Below are 12681 nucleotides of genomic sequence, written 5' to 3'. Positions count from 1 at the left end.
TTTAATTCTTTTCCAGCATATCAGGCTTTGAAGATATGTTTTTTTTGTTTTAAGTTTTATCTATAATATCTTGCGCGTGGCCATACAGTACCATACGTGGTAATTTATAGCTATGACGTTTCAGAAAAAAACGTGTTTATTCATAATTTTACAAACTAAATTACTATATTACAAACCTGTATATTGTTTTACTATGAATATTCAAACCTAATCTGGTTGAGAAAAAAAATGAGGTAAGTTTTGGAATCAGTGAAAAAAAATCATAGAAGTTTATTTGCATTTATGATTGTAAAAAATTGTTGACTGATGTAATAAATCATGCTAACAAGAAAATTAAATGACAAGAAACAGATTTTTTTAATATAAATTTTTTATTGTTTAGTGTCCTTGAAGGCCTTAGAAGGCATTATGAAATATCCCCCCCACAGAGTTTATAAAACAATCCTCAATGACAAAAAATCTCTTATCAAAATTTATGTGAATAGGATTGTCAATGAAATGAAAACGATTTGCGAAGTGTCAGAAAAGTCGCTCAACAATTCAAATGCTCAGTGTTAGAACGCAGAATCGTAACTTTTCAAGCACCTTTATTGGGAAAGTAAGACGACAACTCCTCACGAGATTGTCAAATCTCAAGATTTTATTTGAAGCACATTACAAACCTTCGTGAATTCGAACTCCAGTGCAAACCCGTGATGCCCCAGTGCATTTTGGAAAGCTCGTCAGACTTGAGCGCTCGGCATCCGCGTCGCGCTTGGCGAGCTTGCCAACAGGACGCGGCCACAAATGCGTCGTTGCCTTGGTTTGATCCGCATTAATGACAGGCTCGTTTTCCTCCTTCAGAGTGAGGCTTCAGGAAATAAAGTTGGTTTGAGGGACAATGCTCTCCACCTTGTGATCGGCGGGGTTCGCCGCCGCCTCGTAGTTGCAGATTGTCACTTCGTGTCGGTGAGCCTTCACAGAACAGAAACAATAGTCAGCCGCACTCTATTCTCGATTTTTTTTTTTGACGTGATATTGAATCAGGAAAAAAATACAATCAGATAAAAGCATTAAAGCACCACAACATTGATGCTCATTCGCATTAAGCTCGTTGGGAACTTTCTTTTGGCGATTTGGCAGTTTTAAATGAATTAATCAATTGTTTAATTTAAAAGCATTTATGGAAAAAGATTGAAGCTTTTGTTTCGATCAATATTGACCTCCGAGTATTCTCCCCTAAGGCCGATGTAGTAGATCCGGGTGTTCTCTGCACCAAAGTTCTTCGAGATGTGGATGGAGAGGTGCTGGACGTTGGAAAAACGGGCGATCCTGCAAGTCAAAGGAAGAAAAACGGAACGCTCAGCCGCAGACGGAGTTTGTGACAGAAACTCATTGAAGGAAATTCACTTGGTGGGGTACTCCAGCTGAGCGCTGGGGTCTCTGTTGAGTCTGAAAGCTTGCTCTGGTTCTTTGCCGGTGTCATCAAAGGACATCTGAGGGATGTTTTTGTACCTGGGAGGAATGTCTCTGCATAATGAATCTCAAGATATTACACAAGATTTTCAGCAATCTGCGATATGCATCACTTCATGCTTTTTTTTTTTTTTTTTTTTTGCTCTGTGCTGGAAATGTTTAACAATCACGAAAAGACAAAGTATTGCAAAACACTAAAACATTTGACTGCACGTGATTCACATTGACACACACAATCGTATCTCTGCCGGATGCGAGTCGTCATCCTCTCCGGAGATGATGATCCCTTTCAGCTTGACGCTGCCAGTAAACCTGAGAACAGAAAGAAATGAAAAGCAAAACAAAACGCGACGCGGCGATAGCAGTAGCGCAAATCTGTGATGCTTGCAAAGTGGTGGAATTGGATACATGCTCTCCGGTGTGTGGTGACCGATCATCAAAACGGGAAAACTGTGGAGCACTTACGGGATATTGAACAAGAGCTCTTCGTCGGCGTCACTCTCGACAAACTGCATGGGAGAGAAAAAAAAAACACATTATAGAAAATTCTAAACTGCATCCATTTTCGTGGCACTAATTAACATTTAAGCAACAGATATAACATACAATACACACAAACACAAAGGCAGTAAATAACAATAAAAGAATATATTCTTATCCTGTGCAAGAAACTACTACCGGTAATAATAATAATAATAAAGGTTTTCTTGTTACCGCAGTTTACCGAGTCCCTTATTTGTCCGTATAATACCGCCCTCTGATGGCCAAAGCGGTTACACCAGAAGAAACACTGTCGTGATTTGAAGTATAAAATACATTTCAATTCAATTTTATACCGAAATAGGGCATTATTCCAAATTGACGGTGCAGAAAACGCAAAAAAATGAATTATGATTCAGTTTGGTCCCAAACATGTCAGAAAAAAGACAAACACGTTGATAATTGTTTTCCCAAATAAAAACAAATGTTCGTAAATGTTTTAGTTCAATTCAGCACAAAGATAATCAGTCTGCTTTCATGAAAGACCACAGAAACTACAGAATTATTTACTGTTCAGTGACTGCAATTGCAAGGACATGGACAATTTTAAATTAAACAAAATCCGCAAAAAAATTACCAAAATATTTATCGAGGAATTTGATAATCAATTAGTTTTCGATTCATCACTGCAGCTCGACATTTGATTCATGTTCTTACCGTATGAGTGCTATTTTTCATTTAAAAAAACATTATGGTGTTTTTGGTGGGGCTGGAAGGGATTCGTGGCATTTCCATACAGTTCTGTGAGCAAAGGTGATTTGCACCACTGCAAATAAAATGTTACCTACCTACCAATGCGTGGTTCTTTTGCTGACTGATGCTGTTTGGGACAGGACATACTTAAAATAATTGACTTCCCTGTTACCGAAGTAAGAAGTCTTGCTCACGGAGGCGATGGCGTTTACCTTGTCGCGATCGTTCCGCTGGTCCCACGGCTTGAACACCAGCTTGCCGTCCCCGTCTCTGCTCTCGTTCAGACACTGCAGCTTGTCGGTGTCGATGCGGCGATATAGTCCGTATTCGACGCCCCTCTCGGCGGGTTCGTGGGCGCCCTCGCAGCCGCAGCCGTGGTCGTGGTGGTGGCCGGACATGGAGGCAACAGACGCGGAGCCTTCGCGTCCTAAGTAAGCGTCCGCTGAAGAGCCACAAAGTTGGGGAGCTCTGGAGACGCGGGTGCGGAGGAATCCTCCGGACGGCAAACAAGTTTCAATATCAGATGCGGGCCACGCCAACTTCAAAACAACGCGAGGTTGATATTTACTTCCGGGTCATGCTTTGCTTTCAGTGATTCGTCAGACCTTTCAATCAGTGGCGGACCAAACTTTGTTATTCATTCATCCATTCGTACATCTAAGTAAAGTAAATAGTTATTTATTAATAAAATATCACTTATTTATAATGCATTTTATTATTTAATAACACGGATTAATTATATTTTATTTTTATTGCATTATTGTTACATTTTAACGAGAAAAAATACTTATTTGTAGTTTTATTGTAATACAGATTGGATAAATTATACAATTAAGTAAATCACAATTATTGGAACCATTATCTACATATTCAAATGTATTGTCTATCCCGATGCCACTGAGATGGATGGAAGTTTTTTTGAAAGGACTGATTAAGCAAGGATGTTTTCGTCCGTTCCTTTAATCGTCCACAGCATCGTTAAGTATTTGGGGTCGGGAGGCATAAGAACAAGACCAAAGTGTTGCCAAACACTGTATTTTCTTCACAGGCTATTTTATCTCAACAGTGTTTTTATAGCAACACGGCCACCTTCTGTACAGTCAGACAACACAAAGTGCCTACGGACACCAATTTCACGAACTATCATGCCTACGGACACCAATTTCACGAACTATCAATCCAGCCCGCTCAGAAAACTGGCTGTGTTCGTAGGTCTTCTAAGAGCTTTCATGTGCGAGGTATGGTTCACATCAGATTTTATATATATATATATATATATATATATATGTGTGTGACAACAGGAGCACAGTTTGGGCAAAAAGTCGAATTTAATTAAAAAAAAAAAAAAGACCATAGAACATTTATTAAAATTTAATAAAATTACAGGTTTTCCATCTACTTCCTTTTTGTGTGCCAAAGACAAGCAGGGGCATCCGGGTTAACGTCATTAATAGTGTCATAAATACATCTCTTAAAACAAGTTCAAGGTGGGTGTTTTCCTCATCTTCTGGTTTGTCACAGTGAAGCAGATAAAGTGGATATTTACACACGGGAGGACGCACATACAGTGGACAGCAGGAAAGAAGACTTTAACAAGAGGAGCTAATTGATCCTTTTTAGTCCTCACCAAGAAAGTCAAACAGAGCAGTCTCTGAATGCTTTGCGACATGCACTCACTTTAAAAGACACAACGCATCATGTTTTCATCCAAAGGCGTACATGACTACAAAAAAACAAATGACCCATTTCTTCCATCTTTTTTTCCAAAACAATGTTGTTGTGTACAGAGCTCCAGACATGACAAGGGGGAAAAAATATTCAATTGTGGGCACAACATAACGTTTGCATGAAATACTAATTTGTAGGTTGAACCTCAGTCCTATGAACAAATTGGACGTTTGGGTGAACAAATGGAGCGTACCTTGTACAATTCCTCGTGAGGGTTCAATGCATTTGCTCACCCAATTGTCCAAGAATAGTCATTTTAATAAATAATTTGTCCACACGCTTATATGTAATAGCCACAAATTAGTATTTGCACCAAAAATTTCTTATTTCATGGCCACAAATACTATTTTGCATGTTCATTGTGGTGACAGACAATCCCCCCCCCCCCCGCATATCATGTCTGGTGTAATTTTGTGCATTGCTTCCTAAAATAACCTTTTTGTTTCCACACTGACAGAGCCATCATTTAAATATCTATTTTTTAAAAAACAGCCCAAATTAAATAAAAGTTCTGTCCTTTTCCCCTACCAACCCCACAAAGGTCATGTTGAGTCGGAAATGTGTTTTTAGGACACTGCCTTGGATAAAAGGTTTCAATTAAAAGCAATTATCGGCGGGAGAATCTGTTCTTGAAAGCTTTGATAGTTTTGGCCATCATGGGGGCGATTTCTGAAGGTGAAGAAAAAAAAAAAGACAATGAGACATTCAAATGACTCAACAAGCAACATTTGAACAATTAATAGCTTACTTTTGCCTTGCGGCTTTTCCCGGGAGGCGTGTGGTCCTCCTAAGGCTCCCGCGTTCGATGCCAAGGATCGTGACGATCCGGGAGAAGGGCTGACGAGAGACGAGGAGGACGACGACTGACTGGACTCACCGGAGTAGTCGATGATGGCCGGTCTTATTCTGGAAGAAGGTTGGAGGCAGCTCTGATGTCAACACAGATTTTTAAGCGTTCGCATTTTCACAACACACAAGCGTATTCATCCATCCATCCATCCATCCATTTTCTGAACCGCTTGATCCTCACTAGGGTCGCGGGGGGTGCTGGAGCCTATCCCAGCCGTCTCCGGGCAGTAGGCGGGGGACACCCTGAATCAGTTGCCAGCCAATCACAGGGCACACAGAGACGAACAACCATCCACACCCACACTCACACCTAGGGACAATTTAGAGCGTCCAATCAGCCTGCCATGCATGTTTTTGGAATGTGGGAGGAAACCGGAGCACCCGGAGAAAACCCACGCAGGCCCGGGGAGAACATGCAAACTCCACACAGGGAGGCCGGAGCTGGAATCGAACCCGGTACCTCCGCACTGTGAAGCCGACGTGCTAACCACTGGACTACCGGGCCGCCTGGCGTATTCAATTCAATTCAATTAAAGTCATAATTCAGAGTTGCATGCCTTTAGTGCAATACCACATTGTGCCACAACATGCCCGGCAGTATTGAGCTCTACTGAAAGGGATGCAATGTGACTAAGAGTGAGAAGAAGAGGAAAAGAAGGCCCAACGTATTATAAAATGATTTGGACCAATATGATATTAACTCCCCCCCTGCCTCCCCAGATATGACAAGATTTCAGATTTATTTTCTGGTGACTGACTTGATGGGTGTGGTGGCAGCGGCAGTGGAGGCCACAGTGGAACCGTTAGTGGTCCCAAATCTTTCTTGCCGGCGGCGGACATCCCGAGGCGGCTTGGCCACGGAGTTGACGTACGCCATTTTGACTTGCCGCTCTGCCAGACAAAGGGAGACCACACTCAAGATTCTGACACTCTAAAACGTAACATTGAGGCCGGCAACGCGTGAAAGTAGCGTGTTGTGCTTTTAAAAAAAATAAAAATAAAACAAGAAGACCGTTTGTGGAATCCACAGACTGATTTTTAAAATAAAAGTCCTAATGTAGTCAAAAAAAATTGTCTTCATTTGATTTTTAAAGAAAAAGAAACTTTGCTCTTATACTTGAAATTAAGTATTGGCAAAACTAGCTGTCAGTTTTGTTACACAAGGTTGTCGGCATCTGTTGAATGCCATTAATACAGTAACTTGGAATCTAATTTAGTTACTTTTAAATAGTATCCCAACTGTGGCGACGGTGAAGTTTGGGGAGAGAAAAAAGTGATATTACAACCAGTGAAATCACCTTTGGGCTTGTTGGCATGCGCCATGCTGATATTTTGCGTGAGCCTGCGCAGGCGCACCTCCCGCTCGTCGTGCAGCCGCAGGTACATCTCACGCCAGGACTCGTACTCCTGGGGCGTCTCCCGCTTGAAATCACGCTGACAGTGGCGCATCCACAGCTCGTTTGAGTCCTCTGTGAACCACTGAGCAAACACACACACAACACCCTGAACGTTAACCATTTTCAGTCCACACCCTTAGTCGTCCTTTTTCTTGCGCAGCAGAAACATCATTGTCTCAGTGTAAAAAGAAAAATCTCAAAATTTGTTTCTCAATCCCCCCTCTTCAAAAAAACAAAAACAAATGCTGAATGTAAGTGCACACAAAACAAGAGACAAGTAAAATAAGCCTTAGCGGATGTAACGAAGGGGCAGCGAATCTAGCAGGGGGAGGTCGCAACCAGGGTGTTTTAAAAGCACCGAAGGGGAAGAAAGCCTGCCGGGGTTCCACCGGCGGCCACAGTTCGAGATCTCACTGGGGGTTGTGTTGGCGGGGCGTCGAGGTGTAGCGGTTCCCTGTGAATCCCCTTGTCTTTCTTGCATCTTCACGAGCCGTCTGTCACTATGTGCGACGACACGGCCTTGTTGATGTTCACCACGGAGACCGCGGTCCAAAAATGGCTGCCCCTTCCCAGAATGCAATGCGGGTGGCGAAGCCTAATGTACTGGATGTGAAAAAGTGTTGCATTGCACTTTTTTTTTTTTTCGGTTGCTCTGTATTTATTTTTAACGACCCCCCCCCCCCCCAAAAAAAATGTAAACAACTTTGGTCTGGTGCTGGAATGGATTCATTGCATTCTTATTAACTTCAATGCTTCCCCTGTACATGTAAATGCTTAGTTTTACTGATAAATCCATCCATCCATTTTCCGAACCGCTTGATCCTCATTAGGGTCGCGGGGGGTGCTGGAGCCTATCCCAGCTGTCTTCGGGCAGTAGGCGGGGGACACCCTGAATCGGTTGCCAGCCAATCGCAGGGCACACAGAGACGAACAACCATCCACGCCCACATTCACACCTAGGGACAATTTAGAGCGTTCAATCAGCCTGCCATGCATGTTTTTGGAATGTGGGAGGAAACCGGAGCACCCGGAGAAAACCCACGCAGGCCCGGGGAGAACATGCAAACTCCACACAGGGAGGCCAGAGCTGGAATTGAACCCGGCACCTCTGCACTGTGAAGTCGACGTGCTAACCACTGGACTACCGGGCCGCCTTACTGATAAATATATAATCCAATTACTTCATGGGATAAATGAATGAAAAAGAAAATTAAATCAATAAACACATTTTAGTGAACCAATTTACACCCCCCCCCCCCAAAAAAATGGCTATAGGAATCAACAAGAATCAAAATCTGTGCAAATGTGCGAGACCTGATTGCTCTGCTCAATGCGGTACAGCTGCTCTGGAGTGCAGCGCTCCAGGACCGGCCCGAGAATCTCAAAGGGGACACCTCCCACCTCATCGATGGCTGAAAGAGCGGCGATACAGTGAGACTTTTAAATTGATGGAAGGAAATACGAAAATTTGGGGGTTCAACTCACAGTCGATGTTATTCTGGAGCACGCGGATGCACTGCTCGTACAGCGTCATCATCCGCGGCAGGTAGGCGCTCTTGGATCCAGAGTAGACCACCATCTTGGAGTTGAAGCGCTTGCCCGTGAAGCCGGCGTCTTCCTCGTCGTTGAAGACGGGACCTGCGAGGGAAAGTCAAGACGCATGTTCCTCATAGGGTGTTGCTTTCAAGTGTGGGGGAAACAGGAAACGACATCCCTGATGCGGTCAACTCCCCGTATACTGCAGTGGGGGATATGTTCCGGTTGAGCCTGCTGTCGCTGAAAATGATATCATGAACTTCAATTTTTTTTTTCATTTTGTTCATGAAAATATTTTTCCAATTTCAGTTTTAGGTATTTCGTTAACTATCCCCCTCGCGCCTGCTTTAAATGCATTTGGATCGATTCAAGGACAGGTGAACTTTCTCTTATTTCCACGTTGGCGGAGAACGCCTCTGAGTTACCTTTCCGCCTCTGAGGGGACAACGGCGTGATGTCGATGGAGGGCAGCGGTCTGTAATCGGGCTGGATGGCCGGCAGGGGGATTTCGGGAAGTGACGGGACGGCCTCCACCACCTGGCATGGAGACAGTGTCACTTTGGCTATACAGTATCATATTATTGTTTAAAAATAATCATAAATGGGGAAAAAGACCTTGTAAAAAAAAATGGATATTAACCATGAAACTTATAGGTTCTGACTTACTTTTACACACGCATGACTCATTTACGCCTCTGCTTCCTTACCCTTTTGCGTTTTTCCGGGACGGTTGAAGAGGAGCCCGAGCGAGACCTCTTTGTGCGCTCCAGGCCGTTTGCTTTACTCCCTTTGGAGGATGAAGACGAGGACGAGGAGGCGGCAGGCGGAGCGTCGCGACGAGAGGACGTCGGCTTCGTCGTCGGAGTCGCGGTCGAGGTCGAGCGAGAAGGGCGAACGTGCGAGGACAAGGACGCCGCTGCGGTCTTCTTCTTCTTCTTAACGGAGGACGTCGGTGCGTCGTAGGTGAGGAAGGACTCGAAGGACATGGTGGGCGTCTCAAAGTCGTCGTTGTCCTCCTCGCTGCCGAGTGAGTCTTTCTGTGTTTGGGGTCGCCCTGTCAAGTGATCCAAATGCATTACAAATTTATTTGGGCAATCTAGTCCATTTTTAAAAAGTGTCAGCTCCTAGTTGAAGTTTACTGTAAAACTAAACATAAAACAAAGGGAATTACACATTGTGTAGATGAAAAAAAACAAAACATGGTCGCCGATTAATCCAGTATTGACTAACTACAAACTGCAATTTCTATAGTAATTATTGAAGCCGCACTGAAGCGCTGTGGAATTAATTGAATAGTTGAAATGTAGACGATGGTTTAAATCAGTCAAGAAATGTGGAATTAAGATGCAAAATATGCCAAATGTCTCTACATTGGGGAACTTTATCGTAAAAATTTGGCGGCGTCTCAATAGTTCCCCGTTTTAAAATGGTGAATATTTTCTTTAAGCTGCAATGGTTTGAATGAGTGAAAAAAATGCGCTAGGAGGTGAAAATGGAAACTCTCTCTTAAACTGGACACTTTTAATGTGAAACCTGTGGAATTATGGAAACATGACGTTCTGAAAAGTTTAATTCATTTAATTGTTTTTTTTTTTCTGTGTCAAACGTGGAATTCCATTCATGATGTTAGCTGCCCAGACCAAAGTCTCACCTTCATCTCCTCCCTTCCTGGTCTCCTCCCGCTTGCTACCGTCAGACTTCCTGCCGTGCTTGGCGGGCTTTGTGGCTGGGCTGCATTCCCTTTCGGCGTTGCGCTTCTTCCCGTCGCCGCGGCTTGTGGGAACGTGGCGCGACACCGTCTCGCTGTCTCTGCTGCGGTTGGAGTGGTCGCCGTGATGGTGGTGGTGCGGGTTCTTGGGAGCTCTGCTGGGCTTGCCGTGTTTGTGGGGAAGCGGTGACCGGCGGGAAGGAGGAGGAGGAGGAGTTGGGCTGGGCTCGGGCTCGGGCTCAAGCTCCGGACCGGGGCTGTCATATTTGTCGGATTGGTCACTCCCAGGCTGCGGGGGGCTGTACTGCTGTCGCTGAGGTGGTGAGGGGGAGTAGTTGGTGCGATAGCCTCGCTCGTCTTCCTCTTCTTCTTCAGGGTAGGTATGCTCCTCTTCCTTGGGGGATGGTTCACGCTGGCGTCTATGGAGGGCCACATCAGCGCTTCGAGAATGTGACCGCGGTGCCTCTTTCATGTGACTGTTGCTGCTTCGACTGGCGATAAATACAACAGAGAAAAAAAAAAGTTTTTTTTTTCATTCAACTAGTACGACGGACAAGTCAACCAGCTCATGGCTTCGTAGAAAGTAACAAGACAGCCAATGAAGATGTGAGGTTTTTTTTTTTTTTTTTTAAATATTAAAAGACTAGTTAAGGAGGCACGACATAATATGCTTCCTAATAGTGCATCGATCTTTGCACGTCTCATCATAATTCAACATCCCAAAAAAGGCATTGAAAGTGGTGTTCTACAAGGCTCTTTTTTAAGTCACCTGTCTTTTATTGATTTTCATGCTACCTCAAAGCATAGATGTGTTCAAAGTTAACGTAACAATGCAAAACAACCCCGACAACAACAAAATACTTGTGTTTGTGTGGGTGTGGCCAAAAAGGATGAACATACAAGGTGTACCTCTACCAAACCAGTCGGCGTTTCACTCCAAAGAAAACATAGGCAGGGAGCAAGATAATGTTTTACATTCAAAGAGGATGCAAGGGATGTCAGCCAATGGCGTGTGGATCTCATGTCAATTGATATGGACGAGCGCACCTGTCAGCCGACTGGGGAACCAGTTTCTTCCACTTGGCTACAAGGTTTCTTGCCACCTCTGCAGCTACTTCATGTTTCCGAAAGGAGTTCACGGTCTTTCCCACTCCAGTTTCCTTGCGAACACAAATCGTTGCTTGAAATCCAAAGTGAGATGAACATATTAGACAAACAAACCGGGGACAAGCTCACCACCAGGATGTCGACGGTCATCGGCAGTTCGCCGAGTCTTTTGAGTGTCTTGAGGAGCTAAGACAAAGGACACAGAAGAGCATCACAACTTACAAGTTTGCAGTTGACAACCTGAAGCTCCTGGACTATACAATAAGCACGCAAATAACGGCTACCTGAAATACACATACACACAATCAAATTATGTCTTAAGGATTCCATTCTAGACTCCTTTACAAATTTAAAAATGGATTGCGACAAACTCATGTCCCTCTTTTCGGTTCTTGTGTCACTCTGCTGCTAGGAAATATGACTGTTTTGGCAAATCGGACACATTTCTGCTTTAACAAAGGGAATGTACTCTCATTTCTATTTTCTTTGTTTTTCTCAGCTACAGGAACAAACATAACCAGCCCAAAGTGAAGTCGACACTGCGAGTTTTTGGTTGTTTCGACCCGGAATGGCGTTTTTTTAAATGTCAGCGTGCGTTAGCAGGTCGGCTAGCGGCGACAATGGCCCACAATTGTCCACACTGGTCCCGACATCAAATCAAACGATTCGTAGAGGGTTTTCCGGAATAAAAGAAGCATATGTGTAAACCTAATAATCGCTCTGCTCGAGACAATTGCGTTTGTTTTCCTATTTAAATGGGCAAAGTTTAAAAACATCTATGTACCGTGACGTCTCATACGATGCGTTCGTCGGCCGTCGGAAATAAACAACTGTATCAGTCAGCTGAACAAAAGCACCTCCATAGGTGTGATTGTTGACAAATAGCTCCAGTAATATTCAAAGATGTATACATAAGAGAAAATATGATTTATTATGCAGTCATATACTGTCTTCCCAATATTGGTGTGAGATAAGGGATAGTAATAAACACATCAAACAAGAATACAAATGAAAAATTGCATGTCGTGGTGTTACACTACAAAAAGCCAAACATCAACTTATTTACCATGCGTTTGTTATTTGACAGTTCCAACATGCCCCAATTTGGATTCGGTACGCGTATATCTGGCCAATTTGAGTAGTAAATGATTTTTTTTTTTAATTAGACAAAATGCTGTCATTTCAAGTCACCGTCTGGTATTCAAACGAAAGGGTTGTTATTTCAAATTAATATAAACGTAAGAAGTGAAGATGAATGAACTAAGAATCCAACTCTGCTTAACTCAAATAATTTGTGCGCCCTCCATAAAAGTCTAGGGATCCCGATGTTTATGAACGCATCCTTTCAGACCCATTGCGGGACCTGCCAAGGCCTCCGCTTCGTTTGGGGTTCTGGTGACAAACGGCCTCGGGGTGGCAAAAGGACGCCGTTAAACACTTTGCCGAAACCCTCGCTCACACCGCACATGTGTTACCTTTCGCGGCTCAGGGCTCTCCATGAGCCGGGACTGAAGTCTGTCCACTGTTTCCAGCAGCTCATCCGCCATGTTAACTGGTGGCAAATGCTGGCCCCGGAAGCGGCTTCATCTCAATGGCAGCGGGGAAGCGAAGTTTCCGCTACCTCAACACGGCGTTTGAAACACAAATATGAAATTTTTAATTTTCAAA

General features: G+C 43.8%; 2 protein-coding genes across 2 annotated transcripts; both read right to left on the bottom strand.

Annotated features, from left to right (window-relative positions):
- Nucleotides 1-570: 570 nt before the first annotated feature.
- Nucleotides 571-3246, bottom strand: pithd1 (PITH (C-terminal proteasome-interacting domain of thioredoxin-like) domain containing 1). The gene is made up of 6 exons (XM_086137649.1): nt 2901-3246; nt 1921-1964; nt 1690-1767; nt 1390-1494; nt 1203-1311; nt 571-954 (listed from the first exon to the last, which is right to left on the bottom strand). The coding sequence occupies exons 1-6, from the start codon at nt 3084-3086 to the stop codon at nt 853-855; spliced, it is 624 nt and encodes a 207-aa protein (XP_085993775.1). The 5' UTR covers nt 3087-3246; the 3' UTR covers nt 571-852.
- Nucleotides 3247-3997: 751 nt separating this feature from the next.
- eloa (elongin A) lies at nt 3998-12596 on the bottom strand. The gene is made up of 12 exons (XM_086137405.1): nt 12489-12596; nt 11143-11199; nt 10954-11066; nt 9850-10397; nt 8906-9252; nt 8624-8735; nt 8148-8300; nt 7977-8074; nt 6564-6744; nt 6024-6156; nt 5165-5322; nt 3998-5085 (listed from the first exon to the last, which is right to left on the bottom strand). The coding sequence occupies exons 1-12, from the start codon at nt 12558-12560 to the stop codon at nt 5024-5026; spliced, it is 2034 nt and encodes a 677-aa protein (XP_085993531.1). The 5' UTR covers nt 12561-12596; the 3' UTR covers nt 3998-5023.
- Between the last annotated feature and the right edge of the window lie 85 nt (nt 12597-12681).

The sequence above is a fragment of the Hippocampus guttulatus genome, chromosome 18, assembly GCF_054856545.1.
Source record: "Hippocampus guttulatus isolate MCC_2025c chromosome 18, RoL_Hgut_1.0, whole genome shotgun sequence".
Lineage (NCBI taxonomy): Eukaryota > Metazoa > Chordata > Actinopteri > Syngnathiformes > Syngnathidae > Hippocampus > Hippocampus guttulatus.
The sequence above is the reverse complement of the archived record's forward strand: the minus strand, read 5'-3'. Positions and strand labels throughout refer to the sequence as shown.